The following is a 23,223-nucleotide window of genomic DNA, read 5'->3' on the forward strand; positions in this document are numbered from 1 at the left end:
TATTTGTGAGTGTGTGTGTGTGTGTGTGTGTGTGTGTGTGTGTGTGTATTTGTGAGTGCTCATGTATGCCAGAAGAGGGTCTTGGGTCTCCTGGATCCAGAGGTAGAGGTAGTTGTCAGCCACTCAGGGTGTGAACTCACCTGTTAAATATTTATTATTTTTATTTTATATGTATGAGTGTATTGCCTGCATAGATGTAAGTGCACCCATGTCATGTAATGCCTTCCAAGATTAGAAGAGGGTGTCAAATTCCTCTGGAGCTGGAATTATGGACAGTTGTTAGCCACCGTGTGGGTTCTGGGAATTAAACCTGGGCCCTCTGTAAGAGTAGCCAACTCTTAACCAACTGCTGAGTCATTTCTCCAGCCTCTCCTTCACCCCCACCCCCACTTTTTGGGGGAGGGATGGGGACCAGGGTCTCTTTCAGGCCCAGGCAGCCTCACACTTAATATGTAATAGAGGATGACCTTGAACTTCTGATCCTCCTGCATCCACCTCCCCAGTGCTGAGATTACAGGTATGTACCATCATGCCTGGTTTTAATTTTTTCATATTATTAATGAAGAAAATGAGATGAGCCAGGCACAGTGTCCCACCACTGTAATCACAGTGGTCGGTAACCTATGGCAAGAGGATTGCAAGATGAAGAACAACCTGGGCTATATAATGAAATTCTGTCTCAGTTAAAAAAATAAATAAATAAAAGAGTCATAGGCCAGCTATGGTGGTGTACTTAGTCTCAGCACTGGAGAGGCAAAGTAGGTGGATCTCTGTGAGTTTGAGGCCAGCCCAGGCTACATAGTGAGATCCAGTCTCAGAAAAAGGTGTGTGTTGCATGGGTGGGGAGTGGTGCTGAGAGATCCTCAGTGGTTAAAAGCACTGGCTGCTCTTGCAGAGGACCTGGGTTCAGTTCTCAGCACCCACATGGTAGCTAATAATCATTTAACTAGTTCTAGGTGATTTGATGCCCTCTTCTGGCCTCAGCAGGCATTACATGCACATGGTGCACTTAGATGCATGCAGACAAAAACAGTCATACACATAAAATAAAATAATTTTTTAAAAAAGTTGAAAAAGAGTCATTAAAGTCTATCTAATTTGTTCTAAATGTAGATGAAGTGAAACCCAGGTCTCCCAAGACTCACTCTATAGTTTACTAGGGAATTCAGTAGATATGGATACATTATTCTGCCTTTTATTATTATTATTATTATTATTATTATTGGTTTTGCTTTATTTTTATGTGTACGTGTATATTGCATACAATGCTGGTGGGGGACAGAAAAGGGCGTCAGATCCCCTGGAACTGGAGTTATGAATGACTGTTAGCTGTCATGTGGGTGCTGGGATTCAAACCCAGGTCCTCTGGAAGAGCAGCCAGTGCTCTTACCTGCTGAGCCATCTCTCCAGCCCCAAGACTGGATAGCTCTTACAAAAATAGATGACATGAACTGATTAGCACTGGGAGGTAGGGGTGGACTTGAGAAGAAATGGGGGGTGGAGCTGAAAATGTTCTAAGTATATTGTATGAAATTCTCAAAGAACCAATAAAAACATTAAAAATAATGATATTAAAAATGTGATTGAATGACAAAGACATGGTGTATGTGTGTGTGTGTGTGTGTATGCATCTGTATAGTTTATAAAGAGTTGAATAAAACTTCGAAAGTATTCAGAATAAAAAAAAGATCTCTGGAAGAGCGATCTGTGCTCTTACCTGCTGAGCCATCTCTCCCTATTCTGCCTTTTAAAAGGCTATAGGAGCTGTGTCATGAATCCATGCAGCTTCTACAGTTTCCCACTGCCCTTTACTTTCTCTCCCCAAAAAAGAGAGGGCGCTCCTTATACGTGCCCAGCCCCCTAAGCTTTAACCATGCACCTCTTGGTCCTTGTGCTCTGAGAGAAGCCAGTGTGTCCCCGGAAGAGCAGCTTGGAATCAGCACATCCAGGTGGAGACTGTCTAACATAGCCCATGGCTCTCTCCTTGCTTTGTGTTTTAGATGAAGTCAGTTCAGGGAAGATGTGGCCGAGCTTTCATCCCTTTGATGGACTGTTCCCTCTAATGATGTTCCCCTCGCCTGGCTTATGCTAATGGAGAAACAGAGCTTTCAAGTGGTTCATATGTGCCAGTGATTATCTGAGGGTGATACCTATTTCTGTTCTTGGTGCTGAAACCCATGTGTCAGAAGCCATCTTCAGTTTATAAAAATAGAAAAACCCCATTACCGAAATGAAACTGTAATGAAAAATACACAAATACTCAGAATCACTGAGGTCAACTCTGATGTAGTAGACTTAGGGGCAGCCCTGTTGCATGCAAACAATCTGTCTTAACTGTTCTTGTTTGGAATAAACTCAGTAAAAGACAGAAATAGTAGAGTTTTTGCTGTAGCATCTAAAGTGCATTCTTTTCCCCAGTTTTCTTCTGATTGTGTGTTTTGTTTTGCTTTTTTTAAATTCTTGCTGAAGCAAAAAAAAGAAAAAAAAGAAAAAGGAAAAAGATCCTCTTAAGTTACATTTATACACTGACAACTGCCACAAACCCTCTTGGTGTTCTATAAATGATATTTCTTGTGTGAAAGCATAAATTGTGAACTGTACTTTCTTTTCCATCTTGCAGAGCAAGGGAAAAGCAGTCTACATGTAACATCCCCGGAAGATGCAGAGTACCGCAGGCCCAAGCAGCACCTGTCTAATGGGAACACCAGGGCTCCCGTTTCCAAGTCTGCCCGAAATATCCCAAGGAGACACACCCTAGGTGGGCCCCGAAGTTCCAAAGAAATACTGGGGATGCAAACATCTGAGATGGACAGGAAGAGAGAAGCGTTTCTAGAACACTTAAAGCAGAAGTACCCCCACCATGCCACAGCGATCATGGGCCACCAAGAGAGACTGAGAGATCAGGTAGGAACATGTGCCAGTGCTCCTGGTGGACCTCTTTTAAAAACAAATTTGAATATTCATCTATTTATTTAGTATTTGTTCACATGTGACATGTATGTGTCTGTATGAGTGTATGGGTGATACCCGTGCACATGCACAGAGGCCGGAAGTGGGTGTCAGGTGTCCTTTATCACTCTGTGCCTACTCCTTTGAAGCAGGGTCTCTCCCTGAACCTGGTGTGCATTTTCTCAGCTAGGCTGGAAGATCCAGTGACCCTCCAATCTCTGCCCACTCAAGGCTGGGATTATAGGTGTGCACAAGATACCTGGATTCTTAGGTGGGTGCTGGTATCCAAACTCCAGGCCTCATGACTGCACACCAAGCACCCTTAGCTGCTGAGTTATCTCTCCAGCCCACTCATTCTTTTTGTTGTTGCAGGGCTGAGGATCAAACCCAGAGCCTTGCCTATGTTAGGAAAACACCCCCAGCCCTGCGTAGCTCATTCTTTTTATTTCTTTTTCCTTATTCATATGCGTGGATGTGCCTATGTGCGTTTATGTGCACCATGTGCATGCAGGCACCTGTGGAAGTCAGAGGAGATGTTGGATCCCCTGGACCTGTAAGAGTCATAGGCAATAGTGAGCCACCATGTGGGTGCTGAGAACTGAACCTGGGTCCTTTGTATGAGCAGTAAGTTCTCTTAACAGCTGAGCCACCTCTCCAGCCCCCATATCTCCTTCTTTAATGTGGAAGGTGTCCTTGGATTTCAAGGTGAAAAGAAGTGTTAGTGGACTACACCCATCATGTAGTTCTTCCAGAGCTCTTTCCCAGCCTAGCCGTAGAAAAAGGGATGATGAGAGCCCTTAGCCAGCCTCTCAAGTGAGCAGGGGACTGACCCAGAGGAAGGTTCATGGATCATGCTGTTTTCCACAAGTATGCTTCCATTTCAACCACAAATGCTCTAATGTGCATGCAATCAAAGATATTATTTTCTGAGTGAGACATGGCGGCACCAACTGCGTCCATCCCAAAGGCACTGAGTGCACAGGGTGTGAATGACTGAATGAACGAACGGATGCATAAAACCATAAATACGTTGTCAAGGCAAAACCGAGCATCTGAGACGCCTCGTTTCTTTGAGCTGACATCAGGCTTTTGTTCCTGGATGCTTGCTTTTGCTTGCCTTGCCTCTGCTGTCTTCAGCTACCTGTTTTCTCTGCTTATCTTGACAGCCACACAGATACCCAACTGCGGTGCAGGGTGTTATTGTTTCTTGGCTGTGTGCAATTACTTTTTAGTAGACCGAACAGGTTTAGGGTCACAGGAGATGTGAGGCCTCCTCGGTGGCCCTCACTGGCGTGTTATCTGACTGACCTTTGAGTGTGGAGAAAGGTAGAGGGAGCTGTGAGCGTTCAGCCGTTGTGCTGTGTGTGAGAGGAGCAGGAGGAGGGCCCTGCTGAGTTCAGGCTCCAGGCTGGGAGAGTTCAGTGTTTTCACTCTGCTATCTTGCCAGCTAGTGCCCACATTGCTTCTAACTCACTCAGCTTTTGATTATCATGGAAATGGGGGTTGTCATCAGCTTGTACAATTTCAGTCTGTGTTTCATCCTCAGTTCCATTTTCTCCCTTAAGTGGAACGTTTTCTTCTGAAGGATCTGTCAGGATGTCTAAAATTATGGAATGTGCTTTTTCTTTAAATTTGCTCTTTTTGAGAGAGAGGTTCTCCCTGTAGCCCCAGCTAGCTCAGAACTCACTCTGTAGACTGGACTAGCCTCTGTCTCACAGAGATCTGCCTGCTTCTGCCCCCTGAGTGCTGGGGTTAAAGCCGTGTACCACATCCTGCTACATTTGCTCTTTTCTTACACTGGTAAAAGGCAGAAAATGGCGAAGAGCAGGTAGAAGAAACAAGAACCTTGCCTGCTTGTCAAGATGGTCGATGATTCCTCCTGGAGATTAAGAAAAGGAAGACCAGGCCAAGTCAGGCACGGTGGTGTACACCTTTAATCTCAGCATTTGGGAAGCAGAGGCATGCTGATCTCTGTGAGTTCAAGGCCAGCCTGGTCTACAAAGAAAGTTCCAGCCTGGCCAAGGGCACACGGTGGAAGGCTGTCTTTTCCTTGAAGCAGGTATAGCAGGATCACTGTTCATTTAAACAACGGGATGTTGCTTTCCTTTGTGTCACTGTTGTGGAAAAAGCTGTTAAGATTGAAGTGACTCAAACTCAGTTCCCATGGCACAGTTTGCTAAGGAAAAGTTGGGGTTGAAACCAAAAGAAGTCTGAATCCGTGTTCAGCCTCTATGGTAAAGGTCATGCCTTGTAAGTTTACAGTAGATAATGAGGCTTCTCGGAACCTAGGAGGGATGGACTAAGATACAGGTGAAACAGATGAAAATCTGTGTTGAGTGAGAAGGGAGATGGGTTGGTGGCCTTGGGCTCGGAACTCCCATCTCTTGTACACTATAGCTGGCCGCAGCTGGAGTTTTGCCTGACTGCTTAGCCGTCCTTCCCTGGGTAATGTGAATGAACAAATACCACGTTCGGACCATCCAAAGAGGAGATACTAAATGCACATGTCTGTGTTTTAGTCTGCTGCTGTGGCTTTGCACACCAGCCCCCGCCAGCCTAGTCAATGGCAGAGAGAAGCTTTGCCACAGCTGAGGACATTCCTGCAGATACCACCTCATCTGTCTTCACTGGTCCTCGTCTCCTACCACTTACTTTCCCTTTTGCTGACCTTTATCTGTCTGCATTCTTTGTTCTTCCCAGACCTTCCGACTGTGGATTATTGCTGTGGAGGAAGTCAAATAACACAATCTGATGCCCATCTCCAGACTCGGAGACTCTAAATATCAGAGACTCCTCTGTGGGCTGTGTTCCTGGCTGCCTCCCCGGATGGCTCCAGTGGTTGTGGGGAAGAGAGCACACTGTGTCGAAATGATAGATCTAGCGCCATCCATCATAGCTGGTAGCAGGAAGCTCTAGGAATCTTCTGGTTCCTTGGTGTTAAACATAATGAAAAGAAGAACATGCCATTGCTTCAAAATTTGAGTTCAACAGCTGTAAGATTCCTGACAGAAAAATTTGCATATAGGTTTTTAACTTTTAAACTTTAATATTATTATTGTGTGCGTGCGTGCTTGCATGTGTGTGTGTGTGTGTGTGTGAGTGTAGAGGTCAGGGAACAACTTTTTGGAGTCAGTCCTCCTTCCACCTTTGTGTGGTCTCCTGATATCGATCTCACATTATCAGGTTCGTGTGGCAAGTATCTTTACCCTCTGAGCCATCTTACTAGCTCTGCATTTAAGTTCTAAAAGATATGAATTTTCTTGTGTCTCAGTTATTGAAAAGGTAAGAGATTGCCTTAATGTCCTCTGAAGTCTCCATAGTACTCACGCAGGTGAACTTTTACTTATTTGCATAAGTGGCTGTATTCATTGTTGCCTCTCTCTCTCTCCCTCTCCCTCTCTCTGTCTCTCACTGTTTGTGTGTATGAAGGACAACTTTTGAGTTGCTTCTCACCGTCCACCTTGTTGAGGCAGGCTTCCATTCAGTTGTTTTAACTGGGCCCCATTCCTAGTGCTGGGACTAGGGATGTTCCGGAATCTCCTGGCCAGCCTTCCTATCACCTGGCTGCTAAGAGCTGCGCTGTGAAGTCAGGCAGGGTTGGTTGGAATTCAGTCTTCACCATGTGCTAATGGTGTGTTTGAGAACTAATGACTTTCTCAGTCTCAGATCCCTCATTTGTCAGAGCGCAGGCAATATCTGCTTCATACAGCACTGAGGACAAGGCCGACGGGAACTTTTTTCTTTAGCGGCAGCTCTTAGCATTCCGTCTTTCTCGTTGTGGCACACGTGAAGTCCAGGAGGCTCTTATTTCAAAATTCGCATTTGAAATCCTTGTTCCTTTTTGCCAACAAATGTTTGAGTATCTGAGGAGGTTTATTTTTCCCTTTGTCCTTGAACAATTTTAGTGTGTTTCTGAAACTCCCCCCCACCCCATTCTCTCTTTCTCTCTCGTTCTCTGTCTCTCATTTTGAGACAAGATCTTAGTGGCCTTGAACTTTATGTTTATCCCATGCTGGCCTCCACCCCCTAAATGCTGACGTACATGCTACCACATGTGGCTGAAACTCATATTTTTCTTGCATTAAACCAATCAATTCAGATTTCATGAATTAAGTTTTCCCATATGTACTTATTTAGCATCTACTATGGTAAAGGGCCCTTGAGAAATACAAAAAAAAAAAAACCTTAGACATAACACTGTCTTCAAGTCAGTAAATAAATAGGGATTTATGTCCAGAGATTGGCCCTGCACACCTGTCATCGGAAGACTGGGGATGCTGAGACAGAAAGATCTTGACTTTTGAGTCCTGCCTGGGCTCAAAGTGAGACTTTGTCTTAAAATTAAGCAAAACAAACAACCACTAGCTCTTATGGACTGGTAAAGAGACGCTTTTCGGAACTGCAACTCGTGACTCAATGTCAACCTTGACATATCTATTCTTATGACTGACCTATCCAGAAGGCACGTGCTTGATTTTGTTAACAATTGTGGAAAATGAAAGAACATGCAGTTTTAACTGCATTTGAATCTGAAGAGTGGGTTTTAAGAAGCAAACTCTACTTAAAGTTGAAATAAAGGCATGTTTGAGGAGTCCTCAAAACACACAGAAAATATGAGTGAAAAGTTATTATTAACAACCCCTCAGTGTAAAGTGGGAAAAAGGCCCAAGTAAGTGGAAGAGCCCTGTGACTCTAAAGTGGATGGGAGAGAGAAGTAAACAGAGGATGCACGCAGTAAACAATCATGACCATGACCTCACCTTAAAGTAGAGGAAGCTTTGCCATTGAAAGACAGGGTGCGTTGGAGGGAGAGCAGTGGTTACAAGATCACAACACGTCCTGTGATTTAGGGGGCTTTGTGAGTCTCAGTGCCACAAACTGGAGTGAGAGTGACATGCTTTTAGGGCAAAGCAGGGGCATTTCATGTCACACAGCAGAGCAGAGGGTATCGGCTATCTGTGGAATCCTCCCTTCTGCATACTACTTATCTATAGCTGAGGTACTAAAAGAAAAGTGCTAATACCTTAAAATTCAATGTGTTGGTCAGTTTAGAACATGCTGCATAATGAACAGACCTTGTGGTTTATTTGGGGTGTGTTGTGGTTCATCAGGAAAGTGTTTTATTTCTCATACATACAAAGTGTGTTGGTGCTCAGGCAAGGCTCCAAGTTGCCCTCATATAATGACTTAGTAATTCTGGCTCCTTCCTTCCCGTGAAGATGTCTCAGTACACCCTGCCAGTGTCAATAGGGATGAGGGTTAGTGGTGATCCTGCTTGACTCCACCTTCAGCAATTTGGACAAGGAAAGGAATTTGGTGCTGAGGAAGCAGCCTCATAGTGGTGCTGAATAATCATGAACATTGAGAAAATACTATTACTGCCAGAGCTGTGCTGCAAATGGAAGGACGATGGTGTCATAGCTGGATCATACCTAGTAGTTAGAGGTTCTGTCTTAACAAATGGTGAGTTTGTGTTTAATGAGATACTAGCGATCCTGTAAGCAAAGATGATGATAGTGTTGAAGGAATCATCATGGAAACATTTCCTAGAGAAATTCTAAATAATGGCAAATGTGTCCAAAGGAAATGAGTGTGGCGTTAGTGACTACAAACAGTTGTCTGATTTGGATAGAATGAAAAACAGTAGTAAAACACTTGAACCAAAGAACAGCCAAATAGTTTATGAGAGATGCTGCTGCCAAATGACCCAACGAAGGAGCTAGCTGGGAAGTTTCGCAGAGGGCTGACATTTTGAATTGTGACATAAAGATTGTTGATACAGCACTACCTAGCATGTATGAAGTCTGAGTTTAGTCCCCAGCAACACACACACACACACACACACACACACACACACACACAGATGTGTGCACACAACCCACAAAGATTGTGGAATTACATCTCAGCAGATTTTGAATGTTGCACAGATGGGGGCACCTTACAGTAGGAATTCAGTGATGGAAAAGACTTGAGGGTTGAGGAGACGGCTCAGTTGGTAAAATGCGTGCTTTAGGCTGTGAAAGCCTAAGGACCTGAGTTCACATTCCCAACACCCTTGTAAAAAGCCAGGTGCAGTGGTACATGTGCCTGTAATCCTAGTGCTTGAGAGCCAGAGACAGAAGGATATTGGAGCCAACCAGTCTAGTTCCTCCAGGTTCAGACTGTTTCAAAGAATAAAGTTGAGAGTGATTGAGGAAGATACCGTCTGACCTCCATGAACATGAAGGAAGAAGGGAGGGAGGGAGGGAGGAAGGGAGGGGGCAGGGAGGGAGGAAGGAAGGAAGGAAGGAAGGACAGCATCACAAACTTTACACAAGCCTCCAACCAAACATTCTTTCTAGTTAGTTTAAATTCGTATGTTTATAGTGAAGACTAAACCCGGGGGATGTAATTTTGCTTTCAAAATTCCATTGATAGTCACTATACATGATACAGAAAAGAGAAAAGGAGTCCTGAGTGGGGCTCACTTGCAGCACATGACTTTTGATCCATGTTTAATTGGTTGCCACCATCCTCAACATCAGCTTTCATTTTAATTAGTACTGTAGAAGAACAAGAGAGAACATCTTGAAAACAGTGCTATATTAAGAGCTCTGCAAAATCCCCCAAGGAAATTCTGCTGGAAAACCTGCTGAGGAGTGCTGGGGAGTAGGTGGGAAGGGGAAGTGAACCAGAGTACAGCCATGTCGACAGGAGTTATCAACAGAATCATCATCAGAGTCCACAGAACATCACCATCCAAGGAGATGGAAAATGTTGGGCCTGGAGAGAGATGGCTCAGCAGTGAAGAGCACTGACTGTTCTTGCAGAGGACCCGGGTTTGAGTCCCAGCACCCACTTGGTGGCTAGCAACCATCTGTAACTCTGATTCCAGGGGGTCTGACGCCCTCTTCTGACCTCTTTGGGCATTGCATGACACAAGTGCATTTACATGCATGTAGGCAATACACTCATACACAAAAAGAAAAACAATAAAATCAACTACTAAAAAAGAGATAGAAGATGTTGCTATTGAGGGATCAAGAAAAGACCAAGGCCATTCAGTTTTGTGCGTAGATTCAGAACTCACTAGCAGGAGCTAGGTTATCCTTTGTGTCTTCAACGAGCAGGGCTGATTGCCTGCTGTGTTCTCATCTGTCCATCTACCTGCGTGCTCTTGAATTTATTCAATCACATGGTTACCTGTCATGGACCCACACACTGAGCCCAGCTTTGGTATTATACACACAGGACAAACCCCAGCATCTACCTGACAAAGGGTAATCCCTTTAGTGGGCAGAGTTATCAACTTCTGGGTCTGATATAAGTGAGTTTATTTTATTTTATTTATATATTTATTTATTTGGTCTTTTTGAGACAAGGTCTCTGTTTAGCCCCAGCTGACCTGGAACTCACTACGTAGACCAGGCTAGCCTTGAACTCAGAGATCTGCCTGCCTCTGCCTCCCGAGTGCTGGGATTAAAGGTATGCGCTACCATGCCAGGCTGTGAGTGAGTTTATATATGCAGGGACACTCTCAGCTGCATGCTTGTAGGTGAGTCACTTATTTATTTCCTTGAGGCTTTTTCTTAACCGTAGACCAAGACAAACAGTGCTGTGGTGGTGAGGATTGGATAAGGTAATTCATTCCCATTGTAGCAGATACTGAATATTTGTTAGAACTTTTCTCATTAAGGAAAAAACATCAAAAGTTAAGGGCAGTATCGGTGATGATTCTTAGATGGTGGACATTCTAAATTCCAACCATCCAGCCCAGCATGATGTGTAAGTGTGCATTCCAGCATCTCAAGCCTTCACCTGTTGATAGCTAAGTTAAGAATGGGAAGAAAGTGTTAAAATGCAGAAAAAAATTCCTGGTTAACAAAAGTAAAGTGACTAGTCAGATCTTTGGATATTGTAATGACCATAATGAATGGCTCTTAGGTGAGAAATTGCAGGCTGGTAGATGAGGAATGAATATTCAATGTTGGGGCAGGGGATGATGCTCGGTGTACAGTATTTGCCTAGCGTGAGGGTTGGTATCTGGCTGGGCACAAAAAGAAAAGAAAGAAAGAAAGAAAAAAAAAAGAAACAACAAAAGGAAGAGAGGGAGGGAGGAAAAGAAATATTCATGGTTTCAAAGCCAATTTGACAGCTAAAATTTAGCAATTTATGGGCTTGTGTTTTATAAGAACTGCATTAAGAAATGGTACTGTGCACATCAAAAGTTTGCAGGATCTTAGCGCATGGAAAGAGCAATCTGGAGGAAAGAGCTTCACACTGGGGATCAGAATTTAAACAGGTCCCCCTAGGAGGAGGTACTGCCGTTTTCCTGATTACCTTCATATCCGCGGTGCTTTACCTGTGGTGAGGATCCTGGTAGATTAAGCTTTGCTGGATAGGTGAAGGTGCGGTGGCATTCTGATCGAGAAGGGAGGACCAGAGAGATGATGTGGAGTCAAGGATGGGGGTGGCTACCTTGTGGCCAGGTTAAGAAAGGTGGAAACAGACTTCAGAGAAGGAGGGCGTCGGTCCGTGGATTCAAAGAGGAGGAAGTCAGTTTGTGCTAGGCCTGAATGCCGGTGGCAAGTACAGACCTACAGACCCAGGACACTGTTGTGGCCTTGCTATGGAAGTAGAATAAAGGCCAAGTTTAAAGATTAACTTTCAGTGCTCTGTGAGAGGGATGATACGCCTTTGTAACTACAGGAGACGGCAGCGTGAGAGAAGCCCAGTGCCTCACACTCGCTTACAGGTGGCAGATTCATCCTCCACTTTGTGTCCACCCTGTCTTCTTCCTACTTAGCCCATTTCTTTGTTCTTTCTCTCCTGTGCGTGTTAAATAGTTCAACAGAAAGAGTGCGTTCTCCTATACAAAAGCACGCCAATACAAAAGTATGAAAACCATTACTCCTCAAAGACCCTCTTGGGCTCCTCCACCTCCTGATTCTTGCATTCCTCCATAAGACACGTGCATTTTCCTTCTAGTTAATTCCAGTAATTTAGTGCTGTATAAGCTCCTAAAGCAAATATTTTCATGCCCTCTCCTGAGGTTTATCTCTTGTATTGGTTTTTAAAAAGAATCTGCTTTCAGCCAGGCATGGAGGCACATGACTTTAATTCCAGCACTCAGGAGGCAGAGACAGGCAGATCTCTGTGAGCTCAAGGCCAACCTGGTATACATAGCAAGTACCAGGCCAGCTGCTTTCATGGCCCTTTCCAGACACTCTATCTTACTATTTTAAAATTTTTATCTTAATATCGATTTTTTTATTATTATTTTCATTTTATGTGTATGTGTGCATTGCCTGCATGTAGGTAAGTGTACCCGTGTCATGCAATGCCGGTGGAGGACAGAAGAGGCCATCAATCCCCTGGAACTGGAGTTATGGACAGTTGTTAGCTGCCGTGTGGGTGCTGGGATTTGAACCCAGGTCTTCTTCAAGAACAGTCTTAACTGCTGAGCTATCTCTCCAGCCCCCAATATCCATTTATTTTTATATTTTTATTTATTTATTTTTATGTGTATGAGTGTTTTGCCTGCATGTATGTAAGCACACCTGTGTTGTGCAGTACCTATGGAGGGCAGAAGAGGGCATCAGGTGCCCTGGAACTGGAGTTACCTATAATTGTTAGCTGCTGTGCTTGTGTTAGGAACTGAGCCCAGGTCCTCAGCAAGGCAGCCAGTGGGACGTCTGGTGACACACTTCCTCCAGCAAGGCTCCACCTCCTAAAGATTCCACGACCTCCCAAACAGTGCCACCAGCTGGGGACAAAGTGTTCAAATCCATGAGCTCATGAGGAATATTTCTCATTTAAGCCACCACAGTGTGTTTAAAACCACCACTGCTTTACCATCACCTTTTCTTCACTAAAAATAAGTGCATTTATTAGAAACTGTATATAAATTTGCTTGTGTGTGTGTGTGTGTGTGTGTAAGTCCTGTTTATTAATCTAAAAGTTATCATTTTTGTGTTTTTGAGACAAGGCTTCACTATGTAGCCCTAGCTGGACTGGAACTTGCTATGCAGACCAGGCTGACTTCAGACTTACAGCAATCAGTACGACACTGCCTTCTGAGTACTGGGACTACAGGCATGTGCCACCATGTGCAGAGAAGTCAGAATTCATTTGTTAACATTGATTGTAAAACCATTATTGCCACCCTTCATTTTACTTTGTTTGCAAATTTGTCTATTAGATATGCCTCATACTAGGTAAGTGCTGGTCAGTTGGTTGAGTTTATGTCTTGACAAGCTGTATTTGAAGTGGCAGGAGGCGGTCCATGTGAAGTGACTTCCAGACAGTTGGAGGCCAGTGAGAACTGGAACTCATGCCAGAAAACCAGACTACAGCCCAGCGTTGTGTTAGTCAGGGTTCTCCGGAGGAGGAGAACCAGGGCTCCCCCTTCAGGAGTACTGTCTCTGCTCTTTAAACCTTTCATTGATTGAGTTATGGAGAGTAACACACTTTACTCAAACATTATCGACTAACAGGCGAGTCACATCTGAAAACTACCTTCACAGCGAAATCTAGACTGGCGTTTGACCAAAGACCTCGGCACTGTAGTTTGCTAGTTGACACAAAATTAACTGTCAGCTCTAGCCCCTTTGCAGAAGTAGCTAAAATGTGAACAGATACTTTCCAAAAGAAATCCCTGGCAACAAGTGGCTGTCTAAAGGTCCGGACGGCCCTGTCCGAAGGAAGGGGATTAACCATAGTTGGGTTCCATTGTTTCACTTGGAAGTTCAGATGTTCTTGTTCTTTGTGATATCCAGGGTATTCCCTCTATGTGTAAAATATGTACTTGTTCTTTTGTTTTTCCTTTTATGTCTATCAGTTTTTCTTTAGACTAGAATTTCAGGTTGCAGAGATTCTGGAGACCAGCCTTTCATTAGCTTTATCTACATCTTAGTGATCTATTGACCCTGGGGTTATGAGGGCTGAGCTCTGACTTGTAAGGTCTTAACGCTGCTCTGGTGCAGTCCACTGTGACTCACAAACGGCCCAGAGCTAAATCAATGCCTTTGCCCTGCTGCTGTGCTGGTAGACTGTCTCTAGCAAGACCACCCCAGAACCCTCAAGCATCTCTTGACTTGGGATCTGAGATGTACAGGAAGTCTGTGTTTACCCTTTGCACTCCAGCAAGGTCTTTCAAGTTAATTACTGAAGACATTCTTTTGGCCTGATTTAATTTCATTTAGGATGTTAGTATTCCCACTGGGAGCAAATTTAATCAAGGGATAATGTTGCCTTTGGATAAACGCAGGTGTCCTGGGGGCAAATCTTGGGTCCACCAAGACTCCAACAATTAGTAGCCATGTAAACCCACTTAAGGTAATCTCTTTGGGGCTCAGCTTCTCTATCTGTAAGATGGTCATTCTTGCAATCCTACCATTGGTATGAGGCTTTAACAAAATAAGATTTTTTTTTTCTTTTTTTTTTTTGAGACAGGGTCTCACTATGTAGCCCTGGCTGGCTTGACTCATCATATAGACCAGGTTGGCTCTGAAGTCATAGAGATCCACCTGCCTCTGACTCTGCCTCCTGAGTGCTGGGACTGAGTGCCACCACGCCCAGCTAAGAATTGATTATTTTAATGACAAAAGTATTCACTGAAGTATGCTTTTTCTACATGACGATTCCTAGGTTATGTTTAAGAAATCTCTTTTACCAGATACTTTCTTTTCATGGGCTTTATTTCTGAGTGAGCAGTTTTCTACTTCTGTTAATAAAATAGATTTATTGAAACAAATTCAAGAGCATCTCAGTTGTTCTTCTGGTCAATTATAGATACCTGTGGTGCTGCTAAATTTAGAAACAAAGCAGCTCACCGTACTAGTTACTTTTTCCTCACTGCAACCATGTACCTGCTAAGAACCAACTTACAGAAGGAAAGATTTATTGGGTTCATGATTTGAGAGTACAGTCCGTCCTGGAGGGAAAGGCTTGGGTGCTGGAGCCCAGTGGTGTGGGAACATAAGGCTGCCCACTGCCACCTTGTCGCGACCAGCTAGGAGGCAGGGAGGGGGAGGGGAAAGGAGAGAGTCCAACCCTCAGTGCCTGTCCCCTCAGTACCTCCAGCGACACCCCCACCTCTTGAAGGTGAAATAGCTTCTCAAAACAGCGCCACTTGCTGGGGACTAAGTGTTTAAAGAGGCGAATCTGTGGGGGATATTTACACCTAAACCATAACATTTTTTGTGCTTCAACTTGGTTAGTGGTATAAAAAGATCACCCTATCATTAAAGTGTAGGCAGCATGACCCTTCCCTCATTTGGGAGCTGTAAGAAAAAGACCTTACTGACCCGGTCGCCTCCAGTCGAGTCTTGCTTTCTGTGCCAGCTGCTGTCATTTCTGAGACTTCTGTGGCCTCAAGCTTCCCCACACTAATTCCAAGGGTCCCACATCCCCATAATGTCACCTTCGCTTACTAATTCTTCCCTCACTGTTTACCTCTGCTTGCCTGCCCATGAATGGGTTAACTCACTGGCTTTCCTGAGCTCCCAATTATTCTTGCAATTATCTCCCTGTGCCAGGCTGATTCTTTTTGAATCTCTTTTCCAAGCTTGACTTCAGTAAGCAAAAGCTGAGACCTTGTCATTTCCTAAAGAAGCCAAAGGGAAGCTTTGGCCTGTTCTAACCACTCCCTGCTCAATCCACGTTCACATGCACTTCTCTACTGGAACTTTGAGGAATGACTAACCGTAATTGAACAGTGCCTCCATTCCATCTGCAAATTCCACCACATAAGACCCAGATCTGATTTCTATCCTGATTTTGTTTGTCTCACATTGTGTTTGTATCCCATTGGGTAGAGCATAAGCTTGGGCTTCATCTGGATGTATTTTCAACTCAGAGACAGTAATTGAATCTCTGACAATAGCCATGCCTCCCAGGAGTATTCCAACTTTGGCTGCCATACTGAACCCGGCTAGTTTTTGGTTTCCTTCAAAGGATGTTCCATCTGTTGGCTACGAAAAATGGCAGTGCAAGACTTAGAATCCTCAGTGGATGGGCACCAAAGTCATTCCATTCCTTAACAGAAAGATCCATTCTGAGTTTTTCTTAATTCTTTTTTAAATTTTATGTATTTTGCCTATATGTGAGTGCACCACGTGTGTACAGTGCCACAGAGGCCAGAAGAGGGTGATCCCCTGGAACTGAAGTTGTGGATGGTTGTGAGCCACCATGTGGGTGCTGGGAACCAAACCTGTGTCCTGTGCAAAGCACCCAGTGTTCTTAACCATGGAGCCATCTTTCCAGCACGCATTCTGAGTTTTTGATAACAGCATAAGCTTGGTGAGGTACAGAAGGTACCATGTGATTTCTGACCTTGGAGGATGGATGCTTCAGGACGCGTGGTGAGTTGGAGCAGGTGGACCTTATGGTCACCGCTGCTTCTGGCACTGTGCTCTGTTGTGTCTGAGCTTGCTTGAGGTCTCGCCTGTTCTGTCCCCCTGAAGAACTTCATGCCATTGTACCTGACAGCCAATTGATAGCATTCTGGTAAACCCCAGTGGGTTTGGACCAAGTCCCATGAAAACCTTTCTAGTCAGTAATCTTGAACCTGAGGAATATGTGAAGGTTATAGTGCATTTGTAGAGGCTCAGGGTCAGGGAGGGATGCCGAGTTCAACATGATAACCAAGAGGGTTTGGGAACACATTTGGCAGAAATGTGTCCAAAACTTTTGACAACACCCAAGATTCCATAAAAATTGAGATAGTAAAAACTGAATAAATGAATGAATGTCTTTTAGAATCTATTCCTCAAAAGCCAAAATTAGATGTTTAGTGTTAATTCAGTAACTTACTCAACTAGTGAGGCATGCAGAGGTATGGTAGGAAAGAGTTAAATGTTTTCCACGCTTCCCCTACCACCTTTATAGCCCAGGCCACACAAGGGGACACACAGACACACACACTCAGGTAAGGAACCTGTTTTGCAAGTTTTCCTGGTTAAAACTAGGTAGGGGGTTGCTGGGAGAGCTGAGTGGGAAAGCCTTACCAGTATCAATTGAAGATTTTTCAAAACCTAAGCTTGTTTCAAAGTAACTTTACCCACAGAGAGAGGCGCACACATGTGCCACTGTGATTTTTCTTTTTTTCTTCCACTGATTAAGTGCATTGTTAGACAGGGAGGGGCAGATTAACAAATGCCTATAATTTTGATCATTGTTTTCTGCAAAACAGCTCAGGCTTTGAAAATGAAGCCATCCTTCTTGACTGAGTTGCCGTCAGCCGCACAAATTACACCATGCAGAGATTCGAAGCCCCTGAAAAGATTTCATTAATGAACACTTTCAGACGATTGTTTAAGTCTTTGCCTGACAGGTAACGTTGGCATGTAGGCAGGTGGGGTTAGGGTTTCCATGGAGATTTATGATGTCATGCTTGAAAGAGCATGTTAAGACAGCCAGTTTAACAAGTCGCTACTCAAAAAGTCCTATAGGCTACAAGTAGGTTTTATGCAAATGACAAGAGTTTCACTGGGAAAAACTGAGAAAGAAAACAACAGAGACATGGAGGGGGGTTTACCTGACAGCCCCAAAGGATGACCCCGCTGTCCATTAGGCACAGAAACTTCTAGAAGACTAGATTTCTCCTTTTAACTGCAGCCTTACAACCGTGGAGTTCTCAGTACAGGTAAATACATGGTTTTGTTTTTGTTGTTGTTGTTGTTGTTTAATTCTTCTGAGTTGTTGCCAAAAAGTATTTGGAAATGTGGTCTGTTCTGAGCATTGTTCCCTTAGCAGGAAGAACAGAATCAATAAGCACAGCTTTCCCACACTGAGCCTTCCAGCTTCAGGGATGTTTTAAGGGCTTTTTTTGTTGTTGTTGAATGAACTGAGATTTTTGAATAGAACTGAAAAACAAGTGATGCGTTATGCATTATGCTGATTGTGCCTGTGAATAATGCTGTGGGAAAGCCATAAGGACAGGCAGGAGGCTGAGAGATGCGTGTGCTTGCTGACTGTTTCCAGATGCACTGCGCGCGCGCGTGTGTGTGTGTGTGTGTGTGTGTGTGTGTGTGTGTGTGTGTCTCCAAAGCTGAGACTCAGGTATTTTTGTATTTTCACTTTGCAACATACAAACACTAAGATCTGTGGAACATCCCAGAAATCGTCAGGAATCGGGCTTACGGACAGGGCACTTTGCTCTCAAGTGTACTTGTGTGCTTTTCTCATAGAAATATTTTCTAGGCTTAGAAAAGAATTCCTGTTTGAGTTATGGTTTGTAGAGCTGTACGAAATAGTCCTGAATTCCAAGAGGCAGATGAAGGTTTCTTGGGGGAGAGGGTGGGGCACTTTGAAAACATGCTTTTGAATCAAAGCTTGGAGCAGTAGGGGCAGGTGAACATTCCTGTTACCATTTAGATGTGTAACTGTCCCTTTGGGGGTCGTGATCACGAGTCAGCTGGAAGGGGTTATCCCTAGCATGTTAGCTGTGCAGTGAGCAGTGAGGTTTCTAGTTTTGTAAAGAACACAAAGAAAACTCAGTTCTCTCTTTCCTGTGGAACGCGGGGCTAAAGCACAGGTTCAGGATAACTGGGAAGTGGGAACTTTGAGACAGAAGTACTTAGGAGCTAGCCAGTAGGCGTTACAATGTTTTGAAAATGGTCTAATACATAAACATGGAATTTTACAGTCAAAGAGTATGAATTGAGCCAGAATTGGAGTTCAATTAAATTGTTCTTACCTGTTAGATCAGGTAGTGAGTAGCAAAGGGGACTGTGAGTCCTGGGCACCTCATTCACTAGCTGTGTGACTTGGGGAAAGTAAATTTGTACCCTAAAGCTTCAGTTTTTACCTCCACACAGTGTGGGTGACGGTCATGGGGTTGTAGCAAGAGTCTAAGCTTTACTGCCTCACATATTATGGGCTGTTTTACTCACTAGGCACTGGACGGATTATAAAGAGTTGTTTTCCTTCCCTTTTCTATCCCTTGCTTCATGTTAGTACAACAGCCCAGTAAGACTAGCTCTCAAAGTCTTTGTATTCCACTTTACAGACGAGGGAACTGGGGATGCAGAAACGGAGCATAAGAAACTTACATATTATGTATCATTTCTCGTGTTGGCGAATATAGAAAAAATTTATTTATCATTAAAATAACTTCCAGGCAGAAGCAGCGAACTCTGTAAATTAATTAAAATACAAAATGTAATGTTTGTCAAAGGAGCAAGGATATGTGTGTGTGTGTGTGTGTGTGTGTGTGTGTATTTTTAAACAAAGTTAATTATGCCTGTGCCACTTCTTTCTAGAGAGGTGATTGAAATAGTATGAATTTACTTTTTACCTGGTGTCGACTACTAGCAGCTTAGGCTCCTGCACAGACTTATATTTTGAAATTGTATCTACTTCAAAAGTTTTCTTGGCCCACGAGAAGAATCAAGTGTGGTGTCACAGCAGTTGTAGAGTAGGAAACCAGGTCCCCGAGGGCCTATGTGTGCCACAGTGAATGGGACTACCCAGGAACTATATGCATCGTTCCCGTTCCCTTTGTGTCCTGCACATTGGCACCCCCGCCCTGTCTCCATCGTAGATGGCTATGCAGTTCATGATTAATTATAATCTGCGTCTGGAGTGTGGAAAAGACAATCCATTTTTCACTGTGTTGTTTTTACAGTAGTGCCCTCTTGCTGTTTGAGGTAGGACCTTTTTTATTGTCCACAATGGCCTTGAACTCACTACCTAGCCCTGACTGGCTTTGAACTCTTGGCCCTCCTGCCTCAGTCTTCTCAGTGCTGAGACTAGAGCACCTGGCTCTGAAGCTGTTAACAGTGTGTCTAGCTGGGTGAAGTACTCTGGTAGTTCCCGGGTTTTCCTAAGGACTTGCCCAACATTTCCTGGTTTTCCATTCTCAGTTCTCAGAATTGCCCCAGTTTGATACCGCTGGCAGAGCCCTGAGCAGGGGTGTGGGTGGCCTCACTGAGTGGATTCTAGAGTCATTTTGACATCTGAGCTGCTGAGGCTGATCCGTGCTGGTGGTCAGATGACTTCGGCTTTGTGGCTGACTCTAGCTACCAGTACCACGTGGGACTTGGAGAAACTCTCATCTCTGATTATCTTATCTCAAGAGCAGATCTGGAAGTCTAAGAGCAACCATGTATTTCAAAGTTTCAGCTTCACAAAGCAGCAATTTGAATGTAGAGAAAGAGTCACAGAGATTTGGAGGATTGTAGCGCACTGCCTAATGAACCAGCACGGAGCCAGCATTTAAAACAGGTTGGGATCACTAATGAATCTTTTTTAGGGGGGGGGGAGATTTATTTTATATTTTTAATTATGTGTGTGTCTTTGTGTGGGAGACCTTGGAGGGGATTCCCTGAAATTGGGGTTACAGGTGGTTGTGAGCCACAGGTTGGGGGTGGTGATACTGAACTCAGGTCCTCTGGAAGAGTGGCGTGTGCTCCTAATCATGGGACCACCTCTCTCACCCACTAATGAATACTCTTCTTCATTTTATTCCGTTTTTGTTTTATTCCGCATTTTATTTCCGTTTCTTGTTTTTGTTTTTGTTTTTGTTTTGAGACAGGGTCTCCCTATGTATCCCTAGCTGGCCTGGAACTCACTGTGTAGACCAGGCTGGCCTTGAACTCGCAGGGATTAAAGGCATGTGGTGCCATGCCTGGCTGTTTCATCTTGCTGTTGCTATCTTTGGGATTGAACTCTGACTCTGCCACATGCTAAGCAAGCATTGTATCATTGACTGACATCCCCAGCCTACTCCTGAGTTTAAAAAGCCTCTTAATAAAGGAATTAGTGGTCTTATGTATTATACTATTGCTCAATAAAATCTTTTCTTGAAATTTATTTCTTCAAAAAGGAAGGTTCTAGAATGTTCCAGTGTACAAATGAAGCTAGAAGTTCTTGGTTGTGGAGGAGTTAGAGCACAGTGAGTTCTCCAGCCTCAGAGGGGCGCCTGTGCTGAGTACGGCACAGGCCCTTTCCATGATTATTTACCATTTAACTTCATCAGAAACATAACAGTTTTAGTGTGTGTGGGTGCATGCATGCGTGTGTGTGTGTGTGTGTGTGTGTGTGTGTTATGTGTATGTGTGTGTGCATTTATTGCTACATAGTGACCCCAGGCCACATTCATACCAGGCAAACAGTTAAAAACTAAGCAACACATCCAGTCCCATGCACCCAAGTTTTGAAGCTGTTGTTGAGGACTTTCCAAAACGTTTTATTGTTTTTATTTAGTTTTGTTTTGAGAGAGGGTCCAGCTATATAGCCCAGGCTGGCCTGAAACTTGTGATCTTCCTCTTTCAAATTCTGGGATTAGAGGCATGTATCACCATGCCTGGATTCTCCAAAACCTCTATTTTGAAGAAAGCCACCATGAAAAAGCATGTCATGACAGAAATGTGGTGTGTTTCTGGGGTAGCCGCTGAGTGGATCAACAGCGGAAGGAAGAGGACGTGGTCATGCCATGCTTGGAGTCAAACTTTGTTTCTATTTTCTTTCAACCTTTTACTAGAAACTTATCTTTCAGAGGAGATCCAAGTTGGGACCCATTTTTATTGTGCATTCTAAAACACACAACAGGGCTTGGTTTATGATTTTTGGCTATTTCCTATTTTAGGGTGGTACTTTTCCATAGGTCTTTCCAAAATTGATTACCTTCTCATAAACTTCCTGACTTTAGCATTTAACCTGTAACTCATGATGACAGGAAATACGGATGGGGAAAATTTCAATTTTTCTTCTTAATAGAGATGTAAGACTATAACTCCTCCTCCCCCTTCCTCCTCCCCACTTTCTTCCTTAACCTCCTCCTCCTTTTCCTCCTCCTTCTCATCATCCTCCTCTTCCTGCTCTCCCTCCTCCTCCCCCCTCCTCCTTCTTCTTCCTGCTCCCCCTCCTCCTCACCCTTTTCCTCTTCCTCCTCTTCCTCCTCCTCCTCCTCCTCCTCCTCCTCCTCCTCCCTCCTTCTCTTTCCTTTTCCTCCTTATCCTCCTCCTTTTTCTTTGCAGTGCTGGGGATGGTACCCAGAGCCTCACACATCCTGGGCAAGTTCTTCTTCACTGAGCCTGCCCTTACCCCACATGCAGGACTGTGAGATTACTAAATCTGTTCCCCCTATAAAGAATGAAATAATCCCTGCTTAGTTTATGGTGACACCTGTGTGGTATCAGGAAATGGTAGGCCCTCAGACCTGTGGGCTGTGGTGGAAAGAATCAAATCTAGACAGCCTTAAGTGACAGAACATGGAGCCTGGGACCAGCTTTCTCCTAATAACAGGAAACTGCTGCATTTACTTCACAAAGGACGCAATGCCCAAGAGAAAGAATGCTCAGACCTCCTATGTGACTTGCAGAAGCTAAATGTAAAATATCACCCACAAGGAGGAATCTCTCTCCCGAGCGCTTCCAGAAAGGAATGTGTGCTCATTTTATGGAACCGCGTGAGTTCAGTTAGTCCAGAGCTCACTGGGCATTAACGTCTGGGGCCTCATTTTTTTCTGAATGGAGGCTGAACATCACACCGCTTTGCCATTGGGTAGTTCTCATCCCTTCCATTCCTGTTTGGCCCTGATTAAACAGCAGAAGTAACAATGTGCTCCCCACCTTCAGTTTTATTAGGGTTAGCAAATGCAGATAGTCACGTTTGCCTCATAAAACTGAAGGCCAGTGTCCTTACACTATGGGATCCTCCAGACTGTTGTCTCTGCCCTGTGCTCTGCTTAACTCATACAAGATGGAGAACGCAAAGCCCTAGCAGAGGGTCTGCTCTGTGCTACCACGGGGTCCTGTGCATCCTTCAGAGGAGACTTGTGTGGCCATTTCCTCACTACTCAGCAGCACAGCATCTGGACTAGCTTGGGAGCAGTTGGATGGTCTCATGGTCATTTTTGCTCTTTGATGTTAAGAATGTTTGTGAATTCTATTCTCGGCATCAGGAAGATGTCACGTCCCGTTTTCCTCCTAGTCAGTATAAGGTAAACATACTATCGCTGTCATTTGACTTGCTGTTCCATAGGAGCAGGTTTGTTTCCTAATTGTCTCTTGGAATTTTGTAAGAAGGAAGAATTCACTTCTTTAGGACTATTTTCAGTGTGTGTGTGTGTGTGTGTGTGTGTGTGATGGCAAGAATAGTTCAAATGGCTAGGCGTATGGCACATGCCCTTAGTCCTAGCACTTGGGAGGCAGAGACAGACAGAATCTCTGAGTTTGAGGTCAGCCTGGTCTACATAGTGTGTTCCTGGCCAGCCAGGGCTACAAAGTGAGACCCTGTCTCAAAAACAACAACAACAACAACAAAAATAGCACAAATCAATTTAAAACT

The 23,223-nt window shown here is 44.2% G+C and overlaps 1 protein-coding gene across 11 annotated transcripts in view; it reads left to right on the top strand.

Moving 5' to 3' along the window:
• Kiaa1217 (KIAA1217 ortholog) overlaps nucleotides 1-23,223 on the top strand; it is a 529,925-nt gene that overhangs the window by 216,530 nt on the left and 290,172 nt on the right. For all 11 annotated transcript variants that reach the window (XM_017797805.2, XM_017797804.2, XM_029562900.1 and 8 more), the window contains exon 2: nucleotides 2,621-2,904. In XM_017797805.2, the coding sequence (XP_017653294.1) occupies nucleotides 2,791-2,904 (114 nt within the window). In that variant the 5' untranslated portion in view covers nucleotides 2,621-2,790. The remainder of the gene's footprint in view (nucleotides 1-2,620; nucleotides 2,905-23,223) is intronic.

The sequence above is a fragment of the Nannospalax galili genome, unplaced genomic scaffold (assembly GCF_000622305.1).
Source record: "Nannospalax galili isolate Female #2095 unplaced genomic scaffold, S.galili_v1.0 scaffold14, whole genome shotgun sequence".
Classification (NCBI taxonomy): Eukaryota; Metazoa; Chordata; class Mammalia; order Rodentia; family Spalacidae; genus Nannospalax; species Nannospalax galili.